The 24469-nt window shown below is 46.3% G+C and overlaps 2 protein-coding genes across 6 annotated transcripts in view; one reads left to right on the forward strand and one right to left on the reverse strand.

The window, feature by feature from the left end:
• ANGPTL5 (angiopoietin like 5) overlaps nt 1-8179 on the reverse strand; it is a 72076-nt gene extending 63897 nt beyond the window's left edge. For 3 of the 5 annotated variants that reach the window (XM_075849970.1, XM_075849969.1, XM_075849966.1), the window contains exons 1-2: nt 8094-8172; nt 3559-3712 (exon numbers count right to left, since the gene is read on the reverse strand). In XM_075849970.1, coding sequence (XP_075706085.1) covers nt 3559-3627 — 69 coding nt within the window. In that variant the 5' untranslated portion in view covers nt 3628-3712; nt 8094-8172. Of the gene's footprint in view, nt 1-3558; nt 3713-8093 lie in introns of all 5 variants that reach the window. The other 2 variants (XM_075849967.1, XM_075849971.1) reach the window with 2 other exon arrangements.
• Nucleotides 8180-8293: 114 nt separating this feature from the next.
• The window catches only part of CEP126 (centrosomal protein 126), a 79956-nt gene continuing 63780 nt past the window's right edge, over nt 8294-24469 (forward strand). The window contains exons 1-2 of the mRNA XM_075851523.1: nt 8294-8685; nt 9811-9930. Of these exons, the coding sequence (XP_075707638.1) occupies nt 8657-8685; nt 9811-9930 (149 nt within the window). The 5' untranslated portion in view covers nt 8294-8656. The remainder of the gene's footprint in view (nt 8686-9810; nt 9931-24469) is intronic.

Consider the following 24469-nt stretch of genomic DNA (forward strand, 5'->3'; position numbering starts at 1 on the left):
CCTGACCGCTTCCTTACTTAACCCCTTCACGACCCATGACGTGCCAGCACATCATAGAGCAGAGGGGGGTGATGTTCGGAGCGGGCTCACTATCTGAGCACTGCAGGTGTCAGCTTGCAGTGGTCAAAAGTGACTGCGGCATTTATAGAGGTTCCACAAGATATGTCATAAATGTCAGATAGATGCGGGTCCCACCTCTAGGACCCGCACCTATCTCTAGAACGAGGCCCCATAAACCTCATTGCAGCTTTTTGTGCTCTCCCAGCCACTTGATTACATGTTGAGTTACTGAAACAGCGTAACTCGTTGAGCTACACTGTTTCCGTAACTCCCATATAACTGAATAGTAGTTATGGAAACAGAGTAGCTTGCATGCTACGCGGCTTTCGTAACTGCCATTCACTACTATGGGAGTTACGGAAACAGTGTTTTGTACCTTAGGGGAACTAATAAAATGTGTAAAAAAAAAAGTTAGATAAGTTTAAAAAAAATAATATATATATATATATTTTACTAGTTAAAAAAAAAACTTTTTGCATTTTCCCCAAGCATTTTCCTTTTCGCTGCGTCCGTAAAAGTCCGATCTATTACAATATACCATTATTTAACTCGCACGGTGAATGGCGTAAAAAGAAAACACCAGAATCGTTGTTCTTTGGACACCTTGGCGCTAAAAAAAAAAAAGTGGTAAAAAAAATCGTATGTACCAAAGATGGTACTAATAAAAACTACAGCTGGTCCCGCAAAAAATAAGCCCCCACACCACTCAATCGATGAAAAAATATAAGTTATGGCTCTCAAAATGTGGTGAAACAGAACAATTTTTTGTTTATCAAATAGTTTTTTCTTTGTAAAAGTGGTAAAATATGAAATTATTTTTTTCCTATTTTCTGTTGTCTAAAACCTGGATGCGTCTTATAGTCAGGTGCGTCTTATAGTTTAACCTTGGAAAATTGGCATGCCAAGCTTCATGCCCATTTTATGCCCAATAACACTTGAAGTAAGTGAAATTTTCTGTTCTGCGCATGTTATAACCCTTTTTATTTTTTTATTGAAATCTGTTTTTTTAGCCTGGCTGGTATATACAGGGATGATGGGGTTTATATACAGGGATGATGGCTGCTATATACAGGGATGATGGTTGTTATATACAGGGATGATGGGGGTCATGGCGGGAGCAGCGGGGCCTCACCATCTCAGTGGGCCCGGGACTAACAGCCCTACTCCCCCCCCCCCCCGCCTCTTAGTCTTCTTCCCAAATTGCATTCAGCCAAGTAACTTTTTCAGCAATTTGTGCTACAGTAGCTATTTTGTGAGATGGGACCAGACGGGCTAGCCTTCTCTCCCCACACGCATCAGTGAGCCTTGGGTACCCATGATCCTGTTCACCGGTTGTCCTTCCTTGGACCACTTTTGGTAGGTACTAACCACTGCATACCTGCAACACACCACAGGACATGCCGTTTTGGAGATGATCTGACTCGTTTGTCTAGCTGATTGTTGCGCTGTTTACACAGGGCAATAATTGTGAACGAGCATTCACATGAACGCTTGATTGCCCGATAATTGGCCTGTGTAATAGGGCCCTTACTGTCCTGCTTGGCTGCTTCCTACAGTCCTTCTCTTGTGGATAGATGATAAATGTAATTGGTGGGAAACCCCTTTACCAGTATTTTGTACCCACAAAGCAGCCACTTCACGAACGTGTCCGCCACCACAGAAATCAGGCGTTCCGCTCCTGCAGACCAAACAACTAGGGTATGTTCACACTGCCTATTTTGAACCGTTTTTTATGGCCGTAAACACCCCGAAGAATGGCTGAAAATATGGGGGCTGAATGCCTACAAACATCTGCCCATTCCGTTCCCACGGGGCGTTTTTTACGTGGCCTTTTTTAAAAACAACCTGTAAAAAATAAGTGCATGTCACTTCTTGAGCCGTTTCTGGAGCTGTTTTTCATTGCGTCAATAGAAAAGGAGCTCCAAAAACGCATAAAAAACCGCTTGATGCTTGAAAACGGCTGAAAATCAGAGGCTGCATTCTCTTGAAAACAGCTCCGTATTTTACAGCCGTTTTGTGTTAGTCGTGTGAACATAACTTTACTCCGGAGAAAGCACTAAAGATAAAAAAAGACATCCTAAAATGATGTTCCCAGTCACTGTGATATCCAGTGTCCTGTAGTGTTTGTTCACAGCGCTGCACATTAACACTTCACTGCGTGGTTTTATTCATCACATTAACACCTCATTAATGCTTCCGGGGACATGGGGTCCGACACATTAGGAGGGGTACAGACCTATCCACACACACTATACAAGAATAACAAGTACCCAATACCATGTTTTGACGTTCCACTACTTTATCTTATTTTCATTATTTTTTTTGTAAACTGCAACTGTTATCAATAGGGAAAACAACATTAAAAATTGAGGTACCACAGTTTTTAATGCCGTTGTTTTCCCTATTGATAACAGAAAAATCACAAAAGAACATGCTGCAGTTTAACCCATTCTCGCACTTTAGGGGAAAAATGGGAAAATATTTTTTTTTTTTAACTTTTAATATTTTTTCATTTTATGCTTGTTCAAGTCCCCAAGGAAAACAAAAGTAAGAAACAGTTTTATAAAATTAGTAATATTGTACTATATTACAAATTTTATAAAACTGTTTCTTACTTTTGTTTTCCTTGGGGACTTGAACAAGCGATCATTTGATTGCTGATACAATACACTGTAATACTTATATATTGCAGTGTTTTGTGTCATTTAGGAGCAGAAAGATGGCAGACCTGGTGTCCTTCATTAGGTCCCCCAGGCTGCCATGGCAACCATCAGTACCCCGTGATCATCGCGGGGAGGTATGATGGGCTGTCAGAGAGGGCCCCCCTCTTTCTAACAGCTTAGGTGCCACGGTCGCTATTAACGACTGCATTTTTAAACAGCCGGGATCTGAGTTATCTCTGATCCTGGCCGCTGCAGTGAGGTGTCGGCTGGAACATACAACTGACACCCGTTGAGTATGGAGTGGGCTTCATACTTCACCTTGGCAGCTGTGACGTATAGTCACATTACATGTTTCTAAGGGGGATAAAGGGGTATTCTTATCTCTGACATTTATGACATATCCTCAGGATAGCCGGCATTCCAGGCTGTTTCCATAACTCCCAGAGAAGAGAAAGGAAAGACACGCAGTCAGTATTTTGTACCTGGAAGTACATTATGTGCATTAACCCTTTCCAGTCTCCAGTGGCGGATTAAGTAGACCATAGGCCCTGGGCTGTTACTCAAACTTGGGCCCCCCTTCCGCACCGCCGCCTTGTAACTATTGTTAACACTACCTTTTTGGGCAAGCATTAACAAATGGGTGTTACAATTCCCCTTGTCACAGGGATGTGTCCCTACATACTGACAGTATCACACTGTACAGGGACACATCCTCCTAACAAGGGGAATTGTCTATCAGTCCTGGACTGCAGAAAGACTTTTTGTGAAATACAAGGATTCCTATAATAAACATGTCAGGAGAAGTGACAGATTCTCTATATATCTAGTGACTCACAGGTGACGACGTCTTAGATTCTAGTAGTTTTTTTTTCCTCTTTTCTTCTCCATCCGGTCCAGAGTTCATGACGACTTCTCCCGGCCATGACCCATTTCTGCAGAATCTGCCACTCAGATGTCTTTGGCTCCTCACTTTTCCAACATTTCCACACCTATAAACGAAAATAAAATTATCATGGTGCCACATACTGTGCCCCTAAATATAATAGCACCAAACACTGTGCGCCTTAATATAATGATAGCATACACTGTAAAACACCACATACACACAGCCCCCTGTACATAGTGCCCCACACAGCCCCCTGTATATATCACACATCCCCTATAGCTAGCACCACACACATCCTCCCGTAGAGAGCGTTACACACAGCCCCCTATAGATAGTGCCATACAACCCTCCCTCTCTTGTAAATAGTTAAATAGTGTCACACCGCGCTCCCCCCTTGTATATAGTGTCACACAGCGCTCCCCCCTTGTATATGGTGAACACAGTGCTCCCCCCTTTGTGTATGGTGCCACACAGCGCTCCCCTTCCCCCTTGTATATAGGGTCACACAGCACTTCCCCCCCTTGTATATAGGGCTACACAGCGCTTCCCCATTGTATATAGTGCCCACAGTGCTCCCCCTATGTATATAGGGCCACACAGCACTCCCCCCCCCCATGTATATAGTGCACACAGCGCTCCCCCTATGTATATAGTGCAAACAGCGCTCCCCTCCACCTTGTATATAGGCCCACACAGCGCTACCCTCCCCCTTGTATATAGGGCCACCCAGCACTCCCTCTTGTATATAGTGTAACGGAGCACTCCCCCCCCTCCTTGAATATATACACAGCGCTACCCCCACCTAAAAATATATATATATACAGTGAAGGAAATAAGTATTTGATCCCTTGCTGATTTTGTAAGTTTGCCCACTGTCAAAGTCATGAACAGTCTAGAATTTTTAGGCTAGGTTAATTTTACCCGTGAGAGATAGATTATATTAAAAAAAAAACAGAAAATCACATTGTCAAAATTATATATATTTATTTGCATTGTGCACAGAGAAATAAGTATTTGATCCCCTACCAACCATTAAGAGTTCAGCCTCCTCCAGACCAGTTACACGCTCCAAATCAACTTGGTGCCTGCATTATAGACAGCTGTCTTACATGGTCACCAGTATAAAAGACTCCTGTCCACAGACTCAATTAATCAGTCTGACCCTAACCTCTACAACATGGGCAAGACAAAGAGCTTTCTAAGGATGTCAGGGACAAGATCATAGACCTGCACAAGGCTGGAATGGGCTACAAAACCATAAGTAAGACGCTGGGTGAGAAGGAGACAACTGTTGGTGCAATAGTAAGAAAATGGAAGACATACAAAATGACTGTCAATCGACATCGATCTGGGGCTCCATGCAAAATCTCACCTCGTGGGGTATCCTTGATCCTGAGGAAGGTGAGAGCTCAGCCGAAAACTACACGGGGGGAACTTGTTAATGATCTCAAGGCAGCTGGGACCACAGTCACCAAGAAAACCATTGGTAACACATTACGCCGTAATGGATTAAAATCCTGCAGTGCCCGCAAGGTCCCCCTGCTCAAGAAGGCACATGTACAGGCCCATCTGAAGTTTGCAAATGAACATCTGGATGATTCTGAGAGTGATTGGGAGAAGGTGCTGTGGTCAGATGAGACTAAAATTGAGCTCTTTGGCATTAACTCAACTCGCCGTGTTTGGAGGAAGAGAAATGCTGCCTATGACCCAAAGAACACCGTCCCCACTGTCAAGCATGGAGGTGGAAACATTATGTTTTGGGGGTGTTTCTCTGCTAAGGGCACAGGACTACTTCACTGCATCAATGGGAGAATGGATGGAGCCATGTACCGTCAAATCCTGAGTGACAACCTCCTTCCCTCCACCAGGACATTAAAAATGGCTCGTGGCTGGGTCTTCCAGCATGACAATGACCCGAAACATACAGCCAAGGCAACAAAGGAGTGGCTCAAAAAGAAGCACATTAAGGTCATGGAGTGGCCTAGCCTGTCTCCAGACCTTAATCCCATCGAAAACTTATGGAGGGAGCCGTTCCCACAAAGACGGCATACGCTTCTGAGAATGGAAGGCTCCCGTTCGCATTCTCTATGAGGTTGTATGTGCCGTATTCCATCTCTGTATGTGTCGTTGATCGTCACTTACAGAAATGAAAAAAAAAATTGTCAGCCCCCATAGAGAAGTAAAAGTAACACAGTAAAAAAGTTTAAACGCACAACAATCATAAATACAATTTTTGTTTCGATTTTATTAAAAGCAAAATGATAAAAAAAAATAATAATTCATGACTCCTTCCCTTTAAGGCTGGGTTCACACGACCACATTAACGTCCGTAATGGACGGACGTATTTCGGCCGCAAGTCCCTGACCGAACACACTGCAGGGAGCCGGACTCCTAGCATCATAGTTATGTACGACGCTAGGAGTCCCTGCCTCTCCGTGGAACTACTGTCCCGTACTGAAAACATGATTACAGTACGGGACAGTTGTCTCGCAGCGAGGCAGGGACTCCTAGCATCGTACATAACTATGATGCTAGGAGCCCAGCTCCCTGCACTGAGTTCGGTCCGGGACTTCCGGCCGAAATACGTCCGTCAATTACGGACGTTAATGTGGTCGTGTGAACCCAGCCTAACAGAGATGGTCGGGCCTTAAGTTACTAAGGCCTAGTGCACACTTCAGTCTTTTTCTTCAGGGTGCTAGCCGTTTTTCTGACGGCTAGCACCCTGACCCATTCATTTCAATGGGGCCATGCACACTTCAGTTTTTTTGATGGTCCCGTTGCTCCGTTTTGACAAAAGTAGAGCATGTCCTACTTTGGTCCAAGATTCCGTGACCGTGAAGCCCATGCAAGTCAATGGGGCCGTCAAAAAAACTGAAGGCACACGGAAGGCATCCGTGTGCCGTCCGTGTGTGACGGAGCCGTTGCCTAGCAACGGCCGGGCGGGCAGAAAAACATTACAGAAATATTACACTAATCGGCAGCCACTTGTCTATCAATCACTGATAAAGAGAAGAGGCTGCTGATTAAAAATAAAATAAAAAGCAGTTCATACGTACCCGGTCGTTGTCTTGGTGACCAGTCCCTCTTCTTCCTCCAGTCCGACCTTCCTGTATGACGCGGCAGTTCATGTGGCCGCTGCAGCCTGTGATTGGCTGCAGAGGCGGTCGTGTGGGATGAAGCGTCATCCCTGGAGGCCGGCCTTCTGATGTCATCCAGTCCAGTGTGACCGCCTTTACAGCCTGTGATTGGCTGCAGCGGTGACATGGGATGAAACGTCATCCCAGGAGGCCGGGCAGGAGGAAAATGCAGGGAGTTCTGGGTAAGTATGAACTGATTTTTTTATTTCATTAAAATTGTATTTTGCGAGCGCCGAGCATGGTCCTTCTTCAGCGCTAGTCACTGTCCAGGGTGCTGAGTTACCGCCGATCAGTGCAGCCCATTAACTCTTTCTGCACCCTGTACAGTGACTAGCGCTGAACAACCCTGCTCTTTCAGCACCCTGGACAGTACCATGCTCGGCGCTCGGAAACACGGAGTGCACATGGAAATCACACGGCCGCTAAAATGGGCTCACGGACCCGTCAAAAACGGATGTGAAAACGGTGATGGAAGTGTGCACGAGGCCTTCAGTGGTGGAAGTGGTCAAACGCGGCAGCCAAACAGCGGTGGTGGTCGGATCCATAACAACGACCACCTGAACGAATCGCAAAGCATGGGGTGGACGCAATGGGATAACTAGAAAATGCTGCACTACAGAAAGATTCATATATTTGAGAAAGGGAACCATTGCGGATTGAAGTATAAATTGGGAATTACCCTTATGTCATATACACGGCACATCCATAAATGTCTAATAGATGCGGTTGCCCGGCTGTTTCTGTAACTCACACAGAAAAGAATGGGGAGAGCAGCGTGCACACTCCACCTCTCCATTGGGTTCGCATTCATCAGACATTTATGGTTGTGCCTGTGGCTATGCCATAAGGCTGAATTCACGCCACAGTTAAAATCCATTTATGGCTATGTTCACACGGAGTATTTTGGGGGAGGAATATCTGCCTCAAAGCTCCAAACGGAATTTTGAGGCAGATATTCCTCCCCCAAAATACTCCGTGTGAATAGCAATGATCGCGCCGTTTTTCGCCCGCGGCCATTGTGCGCCGCGGGCAGAAAACACGCTTTCTCCTGCCTCCCATTGAAGTCAATGGGAGGTCGGAGGCGGAAGCGCCCGAAGATAGGGCATGTCGCTTCTTTTTCCCGCGAGGCAGTTTTACTGCTCGCGGGAAAAAGACGCCGACGCCTCCCATTGAAATCAATGGGAGGCGTTCTCGGGGAGTTTCTGCCGAGTTTTGCGACGCGGTTTCCGCGTCAATAAACTCGGCAAAAGACCCCGTGTGAACATAGCCTATCACTGGGAACTGTGGCAAAACCGCGCCATTATGCAAATATCACTGCATTTTGCAAGAAAAAAACGCATTTTTACCAATCACTAATGTAATCTCGCAGGAGCTCGTTCTCCCGCTTGGAGCATGCGCATTATCATCCCTGACACCCTCTTCTCTGTACTCCTCCCAACTTCGAAAACCGCCGGAGCATGCGCATTAGAATCTCCCAATCCCCGCCCTCTTCTCCGTTCACCGCTCCTGACTCAGAACGCTGCCGGAGCATGCGCACCAGAGTTCTCCCTAATCTCCGCCCCCTTGTTGCTGCGCCATGCGCACTAACCTCCACTCGCCGCCCTATGCTTTGACGAGATCCTGGCTCCATGGTAACCGGGAAGCCAAGACACACGTCAAGTGCTGCGGACACAGTCAGTACTGCGGACTAAATGTCCCCAGTACTGACTGTAAACCTCACGGACGCCCGACGATCTACTCGGTACCTGTCTGCGATCTACCGGTAGATCGCAATTGATGGGTGTTGCCGATCGTCCCCAATCGATATTGACCCATGACAGCCCCGTACCCGTCCACGGAGATGTTACCATTGTGGTGAAAGAAGGAATAACGTTACCCCCCACAATCTCCGCTGCTGGAAGAGTGAACAATGACGAACCAGCGGACCGCAACCTACTCGTATCCATTCTAGTGATAACGCATCAGTACCGCGGTCTGTATAGAATTTCTATGCACTGTGTCTTTAACTTAAAGGGGGTTTCCAGTTTTATGTAAATAAATCTTAAAGGAGTCCTGCTGTTTACTAGGGGTCCGGTAGCGATTATTCCTGGAGTTGCTGCATGTAGTCGCTGCGCTGGAAACACGTGACTGCTCGCAGTTTCCCCTGATAGTAATGGCAAATAACCGCTAGTTATAGTGGCCAGACCCATGTATCACATGATCATCCCAAGTCCTCCAGAGCGGGGGTCCCAGCGGTCTTCGTTTTTGTGTTTCAGTTTCTTGACGTTTTTAAGATTTATGCTTGCTGTCAGTGAATCTAGAGCCTGTCAGTTTGCTATCGTTTTAGCAAACCTAAACACCAGCAGCATAATTCTCTTTCCTGACCTTATAGTTTGTAACAATGTACCCATTGAAGTCTATGGGTGTGTGAAAAAAACGGACAGCACACGGATGTCATCCATGTGCTGTCTGTGATTCACGCAACAGTTGCTAAAGAAATGATGAGGAAAAAAACACCTTCAGTTTATTTTTCTGACGTAAAAAACGCATGACATACGCATGTAAAAAACACAGACACGCACCGTCCCCGGATACCACACGGAACTGCAACGCAAGATAAACGCCGCGTTTTTTACGCGCGCAAAACTGACACGTTCGTGTGAATAAGGCCTGAGTGTGTGAATGGGGTATAAAATATCGTATGCACGTGCATTGGTGTCAGCGGACTGTGTCAGGATTTAGTCACAGATTCCACGCCTGAATCCTGACAGAATCCTGGTCGTGTGAACATAGCCTTAGACCTGACACCTCCAGAAGTGCTGCCCATGTGTCCTTTTCAGAGGACTGAGTGAAGGCTTTACAGCACCCCTGAACTTTCTTACTCCACTTAGGCATCTTTTTAGGTATCTTCTGGATGGAGCATCTTTTGTGCCGTTCCTCTGTTGTTCCTCCTGGAAATATGAATAAATTGACAACTGGGCGTTACCATTCCCCTTGTCGTCAGGGTGTGTCCTGATTGGATAGTGTCAGAGAATGTGTCAATTATTTTGGTTGAGTAAAGACCTTAACCTTTTATATTACAAGAAATCATAAAACCCAACTGGAGATAGATTTAGAAGAAGAACGGCACGCTTTGCTGGAAGATCAAAAAGTAATCAGACAGCGGGCTCATAAATTATCGCTGGAGACAAATCGACGAAGAAAGTGAGTTGTTGTTTTATTTGCCATAAAATGATTTCACTGTATTTTTCTTTATTATGTTTTTTACATAAAATGAAACCTACAAATGACATGCAGATCCAAAGAACATAATACAACTATATTCAGGATGTGCAGTAGAACTGACGGGCTGGGAATTGAATACTTCAGGAATATATTTAACCCTATAAAAAGAGGAGTATGCAAGGAAAAATTAAATATTCCAAACTCAAATACAACATTTGGCCAATAGTATGTGGACACCTGACCATCACCCCCATATGAGCTTGTTGGACATTCTATTCCAAAACCATAGCCGTTAATATGGAGCTCTGCCCCTTTTGTTTTTTATAACGGTTTCCACTCTTCTTCGAAAGACTTTCCATAAGATTTTGGACTGTGTCTGGGAATTTGTGCCCATTTAGCCAACAGAGCATTTGTGCGGCCAGACACTGATGTTGGGGGAGGGGGCCTGGCTCGGAATCTCCGTTCTAATTCATCCCTAAGGTGTTGGATGGGGTTGAGGTCAGGGCTCTGTGCGGCCAGTCAAGTTCCTCCACATCACTCATCACAACAAGTCTTTATGTAGTTCACTGTGTGCACTGGGGCACAGTCATTCTGGAACAGGAAAGGGCCGAACCCCAAACTGTTACCACAAAGTTAGAAGGAACAATTGTGTCAAATGTCTTTGTAAGGTGTTATATTAACATTCCTCTTCACTGGAAACAAGGGGCCAAACCCTGAAAACAGCCCCAGACCATTATCCCTCCTCCACTCTGTATTCCGGTAGATGGCGTTCTCCTGCCATCCACCAAACCCAGATTCCTCCATCAGACTGCCAGATAGTGAGACGTGGCTCATCACTCCAGAGAACACGCTGCTTCAGAGTCCAGTGGTTACGTGCTTTACACCACTCCAGCAGCCACTTGGCATTGTGCATGATGATCTTAGGCTTGTGTGCAGTGACCATGAAAACCCATTTCATGAAAGCTCCGGGCGCACAGTTTCTAGAAGCAGTTTGGATCCCTAGGGTGAGCCATACAACAATGGATAGGTGATTTTTACGCGATATGCGCTTAAAGGGGTTTTCCCATGAGAGACATTTATGACATATCCACTGTATATGTCATAAATGTCAGATAGATGCGGGTCCCACCTCTGGGACCCGCACCTATCTCCAGAATTTTTTTTATTATTTTTTTTAAATTTATATGTATAGTTTGTTCTTGCTACACGTAGCTTAATAAAGGTTGTAATTTCTAACTTTATCCTTATTATCTATTGGGTGGTCAGGAAATAGGGTTTTGTTTGCCTGCAGGCATTCCTTTTCTGACTATATATTGCACCCGCTGACTACCCAGGGTCAAATTTGTGTTTTTTATCTCCAGAACGGGGCTCCCTAAGCCCCGTTCTGCCGCTCTGTGTTGCGGGTGAATGAGGTGAATTCCGACTATGAAAAAGGTTATACGGTCCTATGTTACGAAAAAAGCGTAACTCGCTGAGCTACACTGTTTCCGTAATTACCATTCAGTTCTATGGGGTGTCCACATACTATTGGCAATATAGTGTATATAGGATGATCTGTAACCAGCCAGCAGCAGGAGAAGAGTGTGCTGATTTTGTGGGAGGCAGTGACTTGTTCATCCATGTAGTTGTTTAAGGCTGGATTCACACGACCTATTTTCAGGCGTAATGGAGGCGTTTTACGCCTCGAATTACGCCTGAAAACACGGCTGCAATACGTCGGCAAACATCTGCTCATTCATTTCAATGGGCTTGCCGATGTACTGTGCCGACGACCTGTCATTTTACGCGTCGCTGTCAAAAGACGGCGCGTAAAATAACAGCCTCGTCAAAGAAGTGCAGGACACTTCTTGGGACGTAATTGGAGCTGTTTTTCATTGACTTCAATGAAGAACAGCTCCAAATTACGTCCGTAAAAGACGCCACGCAAAACGCCAGTACATGCAATTACGTCTGAAATTACGGAGCTGTTTTCTCCTGAAAACAGCTCCGTAATTTCAGACGTAATTGCAGTTATCGTGTGCACATACCCTTAGAGAATGCAGGCCTGTATGTGACATAAATGGACAAGAACAGGACATTCTATAGTGAATCAGATACTGGGAAAGCAGCAGGAGAGGAGTGTGGTGATCTTGTGGGAAGCAGTGACCTGGAATATAAAGGAATAGCATACCTAAGACTATGTTCACACTGCGAATTTTGCTTTGCGGGTCCTGCTGCAAAATCCGCTGCAGCATTATTCCTGCCGTCAGCAGGAAGATTCCTACTCCCATTCACTTAAACGGGAGGTTGGGGTGGAAGCCGCCTGAAGTTCGGGCAGGACGCTTCTTTTGTCCTCTAGTTGAAAAAATCAGCTAGTGGGAAAAAGAAGCGTCCGCCTCCCATTGAAATGAGGAAATTCCTCCATGTGAACATAGCCTTATAGTGAATCAGGTCATCATAGCGATGACAACCACAGAGGAGGAGTGTGCTGTTTTCTACTCATGTGCTGTTAGGTTTTGCAGCCTGTGGTAAAGTGAAGGCACGTCTTTTAGGCTATGTTGACTTGTAGCATATTCTTTTTGTCCTGCTCGTGGGAAATAAAGCTGCATGTTCTTTCTTGCCGCGGTTCCATCTCTGACCTCCTATTGAAATCAATGGGAGTCAAAGAAAGCATTTTTCGCAGCATTTTTTGACCGGAGAACTCAATGGCTGTAGGAAAAAAAAACGCAGCAGAAAACATGGCAAGAAATTGCAGGCAGGTCAAAATCCTGAAGGAATTTTGTGGCAGATTTTTTCTGCCTGCAAATTCCTCCGTCTGAACAGCCCCCTTAAAGCTTTTCGCTGAACAGCGGAGATCCCAGGCAGTGGCTGCCCAGGCACCCACAAAACAGCCACATTCCCCCATAATAGAAACATTTCTATTGATCCCAGAATAGCGGGTAAAAACATCAACTTGCCCTGAAAAATACAAGGCCTTTCAGCTAGATTGACATCAAATTAAAAAAGTTATGACCTTTGGAAATGGGAGGCAGAAACCCTTCAAAATTCCATAGGTCCTTAAAGAGGCTCTGTCACCAGATTTTGCAGCCCCTATCTGCTATTGCAGCAGATCGGCGCTGCAATGTAGATTACAGTAACGTTTTTATTTTTTAAAAACAAGCATTTTTGGCCAAGTTATGACCATTTTCGTATTTATGCAAATGAGGCTTGCAAAAGTACAACTGGGCGTGTTTAAAGTAAAAGTCCAACTGGGCGTGTTGAAAAGTAAAAGTCCAAGTGGGCGTGTATTATGTGTGTACATCGGGGCGTGTTTACTACTTTTACTAGCTGGGCGTTGAGAAGAGAAGTATCATCCACTTCTCTTCAGAACGCCCAGCTTCTGGCAGTGCAGACAGCGTGTTCTCGAGAGATCACGCTGTGTCGTCACTCACAGGTCCTGCATCGTGTCGGCACCAGAGGCTACAGTTGATTCTGCAGCAGCATCAGCGTTTTCAGGTAAGTAGCTACATCGACTTACCTGCAAACGCTGATGCTGCTGCAGAATTATCTGTAGCCTCTGGTGCCGATGTGTCCCCGCTCGTCTGACACGATGCAGGACCTGTGAGTGACGACACAGCGTGATCTCTGGAGAACACGGCTGTGTCTGCACTGTCAGAAGATGGGCGTTCTGAAGAGAAGTGGATGATACTTCTCGTCAGAAAGCCCAGCTAGTAAAAGTAGTAAACACGCCCCGATGTACGCACATAATACACGCCCACTTGGACTTTTACTTTTAAACACACCCACTTGGACTTTTGCAAGCCTCATTTGCATAAATACAAAAATGGTCATAACTTGGCCAAAAATGCTTGTTTTTTTAAAATAAAAACGTTACTGTAATCTACATTGCAGCGCCGATCTGCTGCAATAGCAGATAGGGGCTGCAAAATCTGGTGACAGAGCCTCTTTAAAGAGGCTCTGTCACCAGATTATAAGTGCCCTATCTCCTACATAATGTGATCGGCGCTGTAATGTAGATAACAACAGTGGTTTTTATTTAGAAAAACTATCATTTTTCACCAAGTTATGACCTATTTTAGCTTTATGCTAATGACTTTCTTAATGCCCAACTGGGCGTGTTTTCACTTTTGACCAAGTGGGCATTGTGGAGAGAAGTGTATGACGCTGACCAATCAGTGACCAATCAGCGTCAATAGGTCTAAAATTGCTCATAACTTGGTGAAAATTGATTGTTTTTCTACATAAAAAACACTCCTGTTACCTACATTACAGTGCCGATCTCATTATGTAGAAGATAGGCCACTTATAATGTGGTAACAGATACAGCAAACTCTTTCCAAATGTAGCCCCAACCCTACCTTCCAACTGTCCCAGGTCTGGCTGCTAAAAACTCTTGTTAGGTCATGCACACGAACGTAAAAACGCCCGTAATTACGGGCCCATACACTTCTATTGGCCACGGGTACCTCCCTGTATGCTTATGGGAAGGTGCCCGTGCCGTTGAAAAATATAGAACATGTCCTATTTCAGGCCGTAATAACGGCACGGGCAGGCCCATAGAAGTCTATGGGGCTCCCGTACTTACGGGTGACTACGTATGTGCACCCGTAATTACGGGAGCATTGCTAGGCGACGTCAGGGGATAGTCACTGTCCAGGGTGCTAAAAGAGTTAAACGATCGGCAGTAACTCTTTCAGCACCCTGGACAGTGACTGCCGATCACAATATAGATCAACGTGTAAAAAAAAAGTTTATACTTACCCAGAACTCACTTCTTCTTCCTCCAGTCCGGCCTCCCAGGATGACGTTTCAGCCCATGTGACCGCTGCAGCCAATCACAGGCCAATCACAGGCTGCAGCGGCACATGGACTGCGCGTCATCCAGGGAGGTCGGGCTGGATGTCGAAAGAGGGACGCGTCACCAAGACAACGGCCGGGTAAGTATGAATTTATTTTACTTTTACTACGGAAAGGGCTGCCCCTTCTCTCTATCCTGCACTGATAGAGAGAAGGGATTGCCGATTAGTGCAGTGCAATTTTGCAGCGAAAACGTGCCCGTAAATACAGGTGGAATACTGGTGACACCGGACCCGTATTTACGGGCACAGGTCCGTAAATACTGGTGCAATACGGGTCGAATACGTGTGACCAAGGACCCGTATTTACGCCAGTATTTACGGGAGGAAAAAAATACGTTCGTGTGCATGAGGCCTTAGGCCTCATGCACACGACCGTATTTTTTCACACCCGTAAATACGGGTCCGGTGTCACACGTATTCGACCCGTATTCCACCCGTATTTACGGGCACGTTTTTGGCTGCAAAATAGCACTGCACTAATCGGCAGCCCCTTCTCTCTATCAGTGCAGGATAGAGAGAAGGGACAGCCCTTTCTGTAATGAAGGTTAAAGAAATTCATACTTACCGGCCGTTGTCTTGGTGACGCGTCCCTCTCTTCGCATCCAGCCCAACCTCCCTGGATGACGCGGTCCATGTGACCGCTACAGCCTGTGATTGACCTGTGATTGGCTGCAGCGGTCACATGGGCTGAAACGTCATCCAGGGATGTCAGGTCAGATGTCGAGAGGGACGCGTCACCAAGGCAACGGCCGGGAGACCGGACTGAAGGAAGCAGGAAGTTCTCGGTAAGTATGAACGTCTTTTATTTATTTTTTTACAGGTTGCTCTATATTCTGATCGGAATTCACTGTCCAGGGTGCTGAAAGAGTTACTGCCGATCAATTAACTCTTTCAGCACCCTGGACAGTGTCTATTTACTGACGTCGCCTAGCAACGCTGCCGTAATGACGGGTGCACACATGTAGCCACCCGTCATTACGGGAGCTCCATAGACTTCTATGGGCTGTCCGTGCCGTTATTACGGCCTGAAATAGGACATGTTCTATCTTTTTCAACGGCACAGGCACCTTCCCGTAGGAAAACGGGAAGGTACCCGTGGCCAATAGAAGTCTATGAGCCCGTTATTACGGGTCGTAATTACGACCCGTAATAACGGGAGTTTTTACGGTCGTGTGCATGAGGCCTTAGTCAGTGGTTATCTGACACTATAGATTTCTTGTAGGGGGAAATGTAGTCTACTGCTCACATTCATGTAAACGGGTGACCATGTAATAGGGTTGCACGATGCATCGAAATATTGCTACTATTTAGATACCGTGCCCCCTGAAACGGTTCAATACCGTTAATTCATGTATTTCGATACTAAGCTGTGCGGCCGCACAGCTTAGTATTGTAACACATGAATGTAGTCTGAGCGGGCTGCAGTTGTGTAATACATCTATTGCCCCGCTTCAGACAAGTGTTCGTGCGCGGTCAGCATTAGGTGTACGGCCGGCGCTGCACTATTAAGAGCCGGGCACTAAAGGCACAGAACATGGCGGGCACGCTGCAAATCACCCTGTAATGTCCGAGGTCGCAGACCGCAGACTACTATCATCCTGCAGACGTCTTCCTCCCCAGAGATGCCCGCAAATGCGGCCGTTCTGTCCTGCTGTGACCACTAGGGTGCGCGCTCGAGCTCATTCCCGGCCTTAATGGGCAAGAGTACACACATGTTTTATATTGACTGATTGCTCCCATGATCACCCTGGACTTTATTAAAAGGGCCCTGCCCCTCCCTTCATTGCCTGAGCATTGTTGTGTTTACCCGTGTTAGTCTTTGCAAATAGTCCCTTAGTGTTTTCCAGTTTTCTGGTGTCTGCCTGCTGCCAAGGTCCCATCCGAGCCTGCCATCGCTACTGTCTGTATTGCCACAGGTACCCTTATTTGAACTATTGACTTTGCCTTGGTATCCTGTTTGGCCAGCTGCTATCCAGCTACGGCGGTATGGCCCAGTGGGTCCACACACCCATCGTGACAGTACGCTCAGGCCATGGACCCCGCTGGTCAACCCAAGACCATGATGACGTCACAAGCAATGCGAGCGGATGTGCTAGACCTCCGGTCTTGACAGGACCAACTCCTCCAGGCGTTGAACATTATTGCACATCGGCTGGATATGCAAGCTGCAGTTCCACCAGCACCTGCTCCTATTGCCTCTGCTGTTCCTCCTACTACACCTTCTGGCAGTACAAACCCTCCGACTACACCTCCTGGCAGTGCTGACCCCCGATTTTCTCTGCCACTACCTCATCGCTATGACGGAGACGCGAGGACCTGCAGGGGATTTCTGAACCAGTGCCAGATCCACTTCAGTCTGTATGCCAGAGCATTTTCTACGGACGGCGCAAGGGTCGCTTTTATCGTCTCTCTCCTCACTGGCAGGGCCCTAGCATGGGCGAACGCTATCTGGGAACAACAGTGTTTGAGGAGCCTGGACGAGTCTCGTCGGCAGCTGCCTCCCTGCTAAACCTTCGCCAGGGAGACACTTCCACGGGCGAGTACGCCATTCACTTCCGCACCCTGGTGGGAGAGTTCTTATGGAACAATGAGAACTTGGTGGCTACATTCTGGCAGGGACTGTCCCCTGAGATTAAGGACGAGCTTGCCGCCCGAGATCTGCCATCTACCCTGGATGACCTCATCCTTCTGGCTGCCCGGATTGACATAAGGATCCGAGAACGGTTTCAAGAGGCTCGTCGGGAAGGAGGACTCCCTAGTCCGACTCGTACATTGCAGCAACCCCTGCTGCCCTTATCAGCTGTTCCTCCAAAGGTGTCTTTGAAGATGGACCATCTCAAGCTGTCTACCCAGGAGAGACAACGCAGACGCACCTCGGGACTCTTTCTGTATTGCGGCCTCGGAGGCCATCTTGTGCGTCTGTGCCCCCAAAAGCCCCAGAGCCTAGGGTTGATTGCAGAGACCACTCTGGGTGGAGGGACTTTCTTCTAAATTGTCCATCCCCGTGACCATAGTGTCCGGCGAAAAGACGCACCGGGTCTCTGCCTATCTGGACTCTGGCTCCGCAGCTAACTTCATTCAGAGAGATCTGGTGGATCTTCTCCAGTTGCCCACAACCTCCCTGGAGAGGCCTTTGATCGTTGCCTCGGTCAATGGACTGCCTCTGCCAGACCCGATTGTAGCTGTGACCAAACCAGTGAAGCTCCAAGTGGGAGCCCTTCATTCCGAGCTCATCTAGTTTTTTCTCCTGTCCAAGGCCATCAACCCTGTGCTTCTGGGCCTGCCCAGGCTTCGACTACATGCCACATTTCTGACTGGAATTCTGGAGAGGTTCTCCAGTGGGGTTCCAAGTTCCTCAACCGCTGCCTGGGGCAGATCCATCTGGCCCAGCCTCCCCAGTCTCAGTCATTGGCAGGATTGCCTTCTCACTATTCACAGTTTGCGGACTTTTTCAGCAAGAAGGAGGCGGAGACGCTGCCCCCACACCGGGTGTCTGATTGCCCTATTGAACTGGTTCCTGACACGTCACTTCCCCGTGGAAGGGTATACCTTGTCTCCTAGCCAGTGACTCAGTCTATGTCCACCTATATTAAGGAGAATTTGGAGAGGGGCTTCATACGAAAATCCTCCTCCCCAGCCAGGGCCGGTTCTTCTTCATCAAAAAGAAGGACCGATCTCTTCGACCCTGCATCGACTACCGGGGTCTCAACCAGATGACGGTCAAAAATAGATATCCGTTGCCACTGATTTCTGAACATTTTGTCCGCATACGAGGAGCCAAGATTTTTTTTAAGCTAGACCTGCGTGGGGCTTACAACCTAATCCGTATTCGTCAGGGTGACGAATAGAAGACTGCATTTAACACCCGAGACGGGCGCTATGAATACCTGGGGACGTCCTTCAGTCTGTGTAACGCTCCGGCGGTCTTCCAAGAGTTCGTTAATGACATCTTCTGTGACCTCCTCTATGTCTGTGTTGTGGTCTATCTTGATGACATCTTAAGTTTTTTCTCCAGACCCGACTCATCAGAGACATGTCCGTCAAGTTTTGCTGCGGTTAAGGCAGAATTGCCTGTATGCCAAGCTGGAGAGAGAAATTCTCTACCCTTCCTGGGCTACATCATCTCGGATCAAGGCCTCAAGAGGGATTCTGAGAAAGGTAAAGACCGTCCTGGAATGGCCACGTCTTCAAGGCTTAAGGTCCATACAGCGTTTCCTGGCATTCGCCAATTTCTACCAGCAGTTCATCCCAAACTTCTCACTGACAGCTCCCATCTCCACCCTCACCAAGAACGGCATGAACACCAAGGTGTGGACTCCAGTAGCTAAATCCGCATTTAATAACCTGAAGAGTGCCTTCACGTCAGCCTCTACCCTCCATCATCCTGATGTATCTCGACAGTTTTCATTGGAAGTGGAAGCCTCCTCTGTTGGTGCTGGCGCACTTCTGTTCCAGAGAGGTCCCAAGGGCAAGGCAGTGGTATGTGGCTATTGCTCTAAACTTTTCTCTTCCGCAGAGTGCAACTACTCGATTGGGGATCGGGTGTTACTGGCCATTAAATTGGCCCTGGATAAGTGGAGACATCTACTAGCTCATCCCATCCTGATATTTACTGACCACAAGAACCTCACCTATCTTCAGACGGCCCAGCGACTGAACTCCCGTCAGGCCAGGTGGTTGAGGTTCTTTGCCCGGTTCCAGTTTGAGCTTCACTACCGCCCTGCCGACAAGAATGTGAGAGCCGATGCCTTGTCCAGGTCGTTCGAGATAGAGGACACCATGGAGTATCCACAAAATATCATTGATCCGTCCCGCATTATCTCTGTCAACCCTCTGTAAGTAAGAGACATCCCTCCGGGGAGGGCTTCTGTGCCCTTGGCCGACAGAGGGAGAATCCTTCGCTGGGGACACAGCTCCAGACTGGCAGGTCACGCGGGTGCCCCAGCGGTTCTGCCGATGTATTTGAGTTCAAGGAGATCTTGGACTTCAAGAGGGTAAGAGCAAAACCCTTTTACTTGGTGGATTGGAAGGGGTTTGGTCCAGAAGAGAGGTCCTGGAAGCGAGAGGAGAACGTCAAGGCTCCTTCCCTCATTAAGAAGTTCCTCTCTCGTTCTGGCCCCAAGAAGAGGGGGCGTAAGAGGGGGAATACTGTAACTTCCGCGGTCGCAGACTCCTATCATCCTGCAGACGTCTTCCTATCCAGAGATGCCAGCACATGCAGCCATCCTTTCCTGCTGTGACCACTAGGGTGCGCGCTCCAGCTCATTCCCGGCCTTAATGGGCCAGAGCACACACATGTTTTAGATTGACTGATTGCTCCCATGATCACCCTGGACTATAACAAGGGCCCTGCCCCTTCCTAGTTTGCATGAGCGTTGTTGTGTTTACCCATGTTAGTCTTTTCAAATGGTCCCTTAGCGTTTTCCAGTTCCCAGTGTTTCCTGCTACCTGTATCCCGTGCTACCTTGTTTCTGTGCCGCAGAGAGTTGGAGTCGTGTTGTGTCGTATACTACGCCTGCTGTATTTCACCGCGCCTGTTTTCTGCCTGCTGCCAATGTCCCATCCGAGCCTGCCATCGCTACTGTCTGTATTGCCACAGGTACCCTTATTCGAACTATTGACTTTGCCTTGGTATCCTGTTTGGCCAGCTGCTATCCCACTATGGCGGTACGGCCCAGTGGGTCCACACACCCTTCGTGACACACCCCCATATTCTCTTCCTACACTGTCAGCGCTGACACTCATTAGTGCAGCGCCGGCTGCATCACATCATGCTGACTGCGCGGGACACTTGTTGTCAGGAGTGGGGCAATGGCTGTATTACACAGCCGTAGCCCTGCTCTAACGGAAGATCAGAGAAACCTCTCATCTCAGCTGCTATTCCCTTGAATGCTGAGATCATAATCTGATCACAGCATTCAAGGGGAAAAGGAGAAGGGGATGCCACTTGGATTGCATCACAGCGAATCCCTGTGACACAATTGAGGGACTTATCATATACGGGCAGATATCCCAGGGTCCATTAAAGGACCCCAGGGCTTTCTGACCATATTTCCTGTTGTTAGGGCATACTGAGGTATGTCCTAACAACTGCGTGTGTACTATTAGTACACAGGCTAATTTACTGACATATAGATATATGCCAGCACATTAAAGTTTAAAAATTTAAATTGCAACACTACACAAAGTATCGGTATCAAATTCTGCTATCGTGACAACCCTACCATGTAAACACTAGTGGCGCTTAGTCCGCCAGAGTGAGTTCTGCTTTTGGCAGTGAACCTCCGTCTATACATCCTTTAAGGGGGTTGTCCGAGGACCAAAAATTGTTAGGGATTTATATTATATGAAAATAAGTCACTTACTAATATACTTTAATTTTCAACTCTGTCATGAATCGCGTAGTCCAAACCTGGTCATGTGTTGCCAGAAGTCCTGTCGTTTTCGTAATATTGATGACGCGCCGACACAGTCCCACGTGACTGAGGACTTGCTTCCTCTCCCGTTCATGTCGGCGTGTCATCAAGCACATGACCCCAAGGGGCTGGCACCCTGACTCTGTAGTAACTAAGAAAGCCCCCTTTGTCTGCTATTGAATATCAGAGACCATGGTTGCCCATGCACATTGTAAATGCGTGGGTACATGAGGAGAAGAGGGGATGCCGGGACTTGTAATTCAATTTGTGCTGAATTAGTACCGTAAGTCCCACCTTATAACCGGAAGAGAAAGAGTGGTGCTGCCATGACATCGGGACTATGTGAGTAACAAGAAATTGCTATTTTTTGCAAGTAAAATTACATGTATGAATGAGGGAACATGTCTAAAAGGGTTGTTTGTTTTTGTTTTTTTGCGATCAGATAACCCCTTAACCCCTTGAGTACCCAGCTCATTTTGGCCTTGAGGACCAGACCCATTTTTTCAAATCTGACATGTGTCACTTTATGTGGTAATAACTCCGGAATGCTTTTACCTATCCAATTGATTCTGAGATTGTTTTCTCGTGACATATTGTACTTTAGGTTAGTGAAAAAATTTTGTCGATAAATTTATTGCTTATTTGTGAAAAACACCAAAATTTTGAGAAAATATGAAGAAATTATGATTTTTCACATTTTAAATCTATCTGCTTGTAAAACAGATAGTAATACCACACAGAATTGTTGATAATTAACATCCCCATATGTCTACTTTATGTTTGCATCGTTTTTTGAACATCCTTTTATTTTTCTACGACGTTACAAGGCTTAGAACTTTAGCAGCAATTTCTCAAATTTTCAAGAAAATTTCAAAAGGCTATTTTTACAGGGGCCAGTTCAGTTCTGAAGTGGTTTTGAGTGCCCTATATATTAGAAACCCCCATAAAACACCCCATTTTGAAAACTGCACCCCTCAAAGTATTCAAAACAGCATTCAGAAAGTGTTTCAACCCTTTAGGGTATGTTCACACGGCGGGGGTCCGTAACGGCTGAAATTACGGGGATGTTTCAGCCTGAAAACATCCCCCTAATTTCAGCCGTACCGGCATGTGCAGGCGCTTGAACGCCGCGTCAATTACGGCCGTAATTAGCGCTGCTATTCATTGGAGTCAATGAATAGCGGCTCCAATTACGGCCAAAGAAGTGACAGGTCACTTCTTCTACGCGGGCGTCTATTTACGCGCCGTCATTTGACAGCGGCGCGTAAATATACGCCTCGTGTGAACAGACAAACGTCTGCCCATTGCTTTCAATGGGCAGATGTTTGTCAGCGCTATTGAGGCGCTATTTTCAGACGTAATTCGGCCGTAAATAGGCCGTAAATAGGCCGTGTGAACATACCCTTAGGCGTCTTACAGGAATTGAAGGAAAGTAGAGCTGAAATTTGAAAATTTCATTTTTTTTTACAAAATTCATTTGTAATACATTTTTTTCTGTACCACAGAAGGTTTTACCTGAGAAACGCAACTCAATATTTATTGCCCAGATTCTGCAGTTTTTAGAAATATCCCACATGTGGCCCTAGTGTGATAATGGACTGAAACACAGGCCTCAGAAGCAAAGGAGCACCTAGTGGATTTTGGGGCCTGCTTTTTTTAGAATATATTTTAGGCACTATGTCAGGTTTGAAAAGGTCTTGTGGTGTCAAAACAGTGGAAACACCCAAAAGTGACCCTATTTTTTAAACTACACCCCTCAGGGAATTTATCTAGGGGTATAGTTAGCATTTTGACCCCACAGGTATTTTGCTATGTTTATTGGAGTTAGTCTGTGAAAATGAAAATCTACTTTTTTTCTGAAAAACGTAGAAATTTCGAATTTTTGCAAGGAATAAAGGACAAAAAGCACCCCAACATTTGTAAAGCAATTTCTCCCGATTACGGCAATACCCCATATGTGGTAATAAACTGTTGTTTGGACCCACAGCAGGGCTCAGAAGGGAAGGAACGCCATTTGGATTTTGGAGTGCTGATTTTACTGGAATGGTTTTCGGTGCCGTGTTATGTTTGCAATGCCCTGGAGGGACCTAAACAGTGGAAACCCCCCAAAAGTGACCCCATTTTGGAAACTATACCCCTCAAGGAATTTTTCTAGCGGTATAGTTAGCATTTTGACCCCACAGGTTTTTCGCTGCATTTATTGGAATTAGTCTGTGAAGATGAAAATATACTTTTTTTTCTGAAAAACGTAGAAATTTCGAATTTTTCCAAGGAATAAAGGACAAAAAGCACCCCAACATTTGTAAAGCAATTTCTCCCGATTACGGCAATACCCCATATGTGGTAATAAACTTCTGCTCAGAAGGGAAGGAGCACCATTTGGATTTTGGAGCGCAGATTTTGCTGGAATGGTTTTCAGGCGCCATGTTGCATTTGAAGAGCCCCTGAGGTATTAGTACAGTGGAAACCCCCAAGAAGTGACCCCATTTTGGAAACTACACCCATTGAGGATTTTGTTTTAGGGGTGTAGTGAGCATTTGGACTCCACAGATGTTTCATAGAAGTCATAAACATTGGGCAGTGAAAGTGAAAAATTGCATTTTTTCCAATAAAAAGTTGATTAAGCCCCAAACTTTTCATTTATACAAGGGGCAATAGGAGAAAGAGCACTGCTCAATTTGTTACCCATTTTCTCTTGATTACAGCAATACCCCATATGTGGCTGTAAACTGCTATATGGGCACATGGCAAGGGTCAGAAAGGAGGGAGCACCATTTGGTTTTTGATCACAGATTCTGCTGGAATATTTTTCAGGCATCATATTGTGTTTTCAGAGCCCATGAGGTACCAATATAGAGGAAACTCACAAGATGTGACCCAATTAAGAAAACGACACCGCTCAAGGTATTCATCTAGTGGTATAGTGAGAAATTTTACTTTTCAGATTAGGAATTAAAACAAAATTGGTAGAATTTTAATTTTTATTTATTTTACAAACGCGTGGGTTTGATGAAACATTTTGGGGATGTATCAAGCACCAATGAGAAAAAAAAGAACTCACAATTCATTCAGTTTTTTTTCCTGTGTTCACTGATACCCTATATAGGACCTTTTTGTATTGAGGCACACGGTGAGGCCCGGAAGTGAAGGTGTACCATGAGGCTCTTCAAGGCCTAGTTTTTGCTGGGGTGATTTTGGGCCACCATGGTGGTATTCATCTAGGGGTATAATGATTTTTTGTTTTGTTTTATATATCCAATTGGT

The sequence above is a fragment of the Rhinoderma darwinii genome, chromosome 2 (assembly GCF_050947455.1).
Source record: "Rhinoderma darwinii isolate aRhiDar2 chromosome 2, aRhiDar2.hap1, whole genome shotgun sequence".
Classification (NCBI taxonomy): Eukaryota; Metazoa; Chordata; class Amphibia; order Anura; family Rhinodermatidae; genus Rhinoderma; species Rhinoderma darwinii.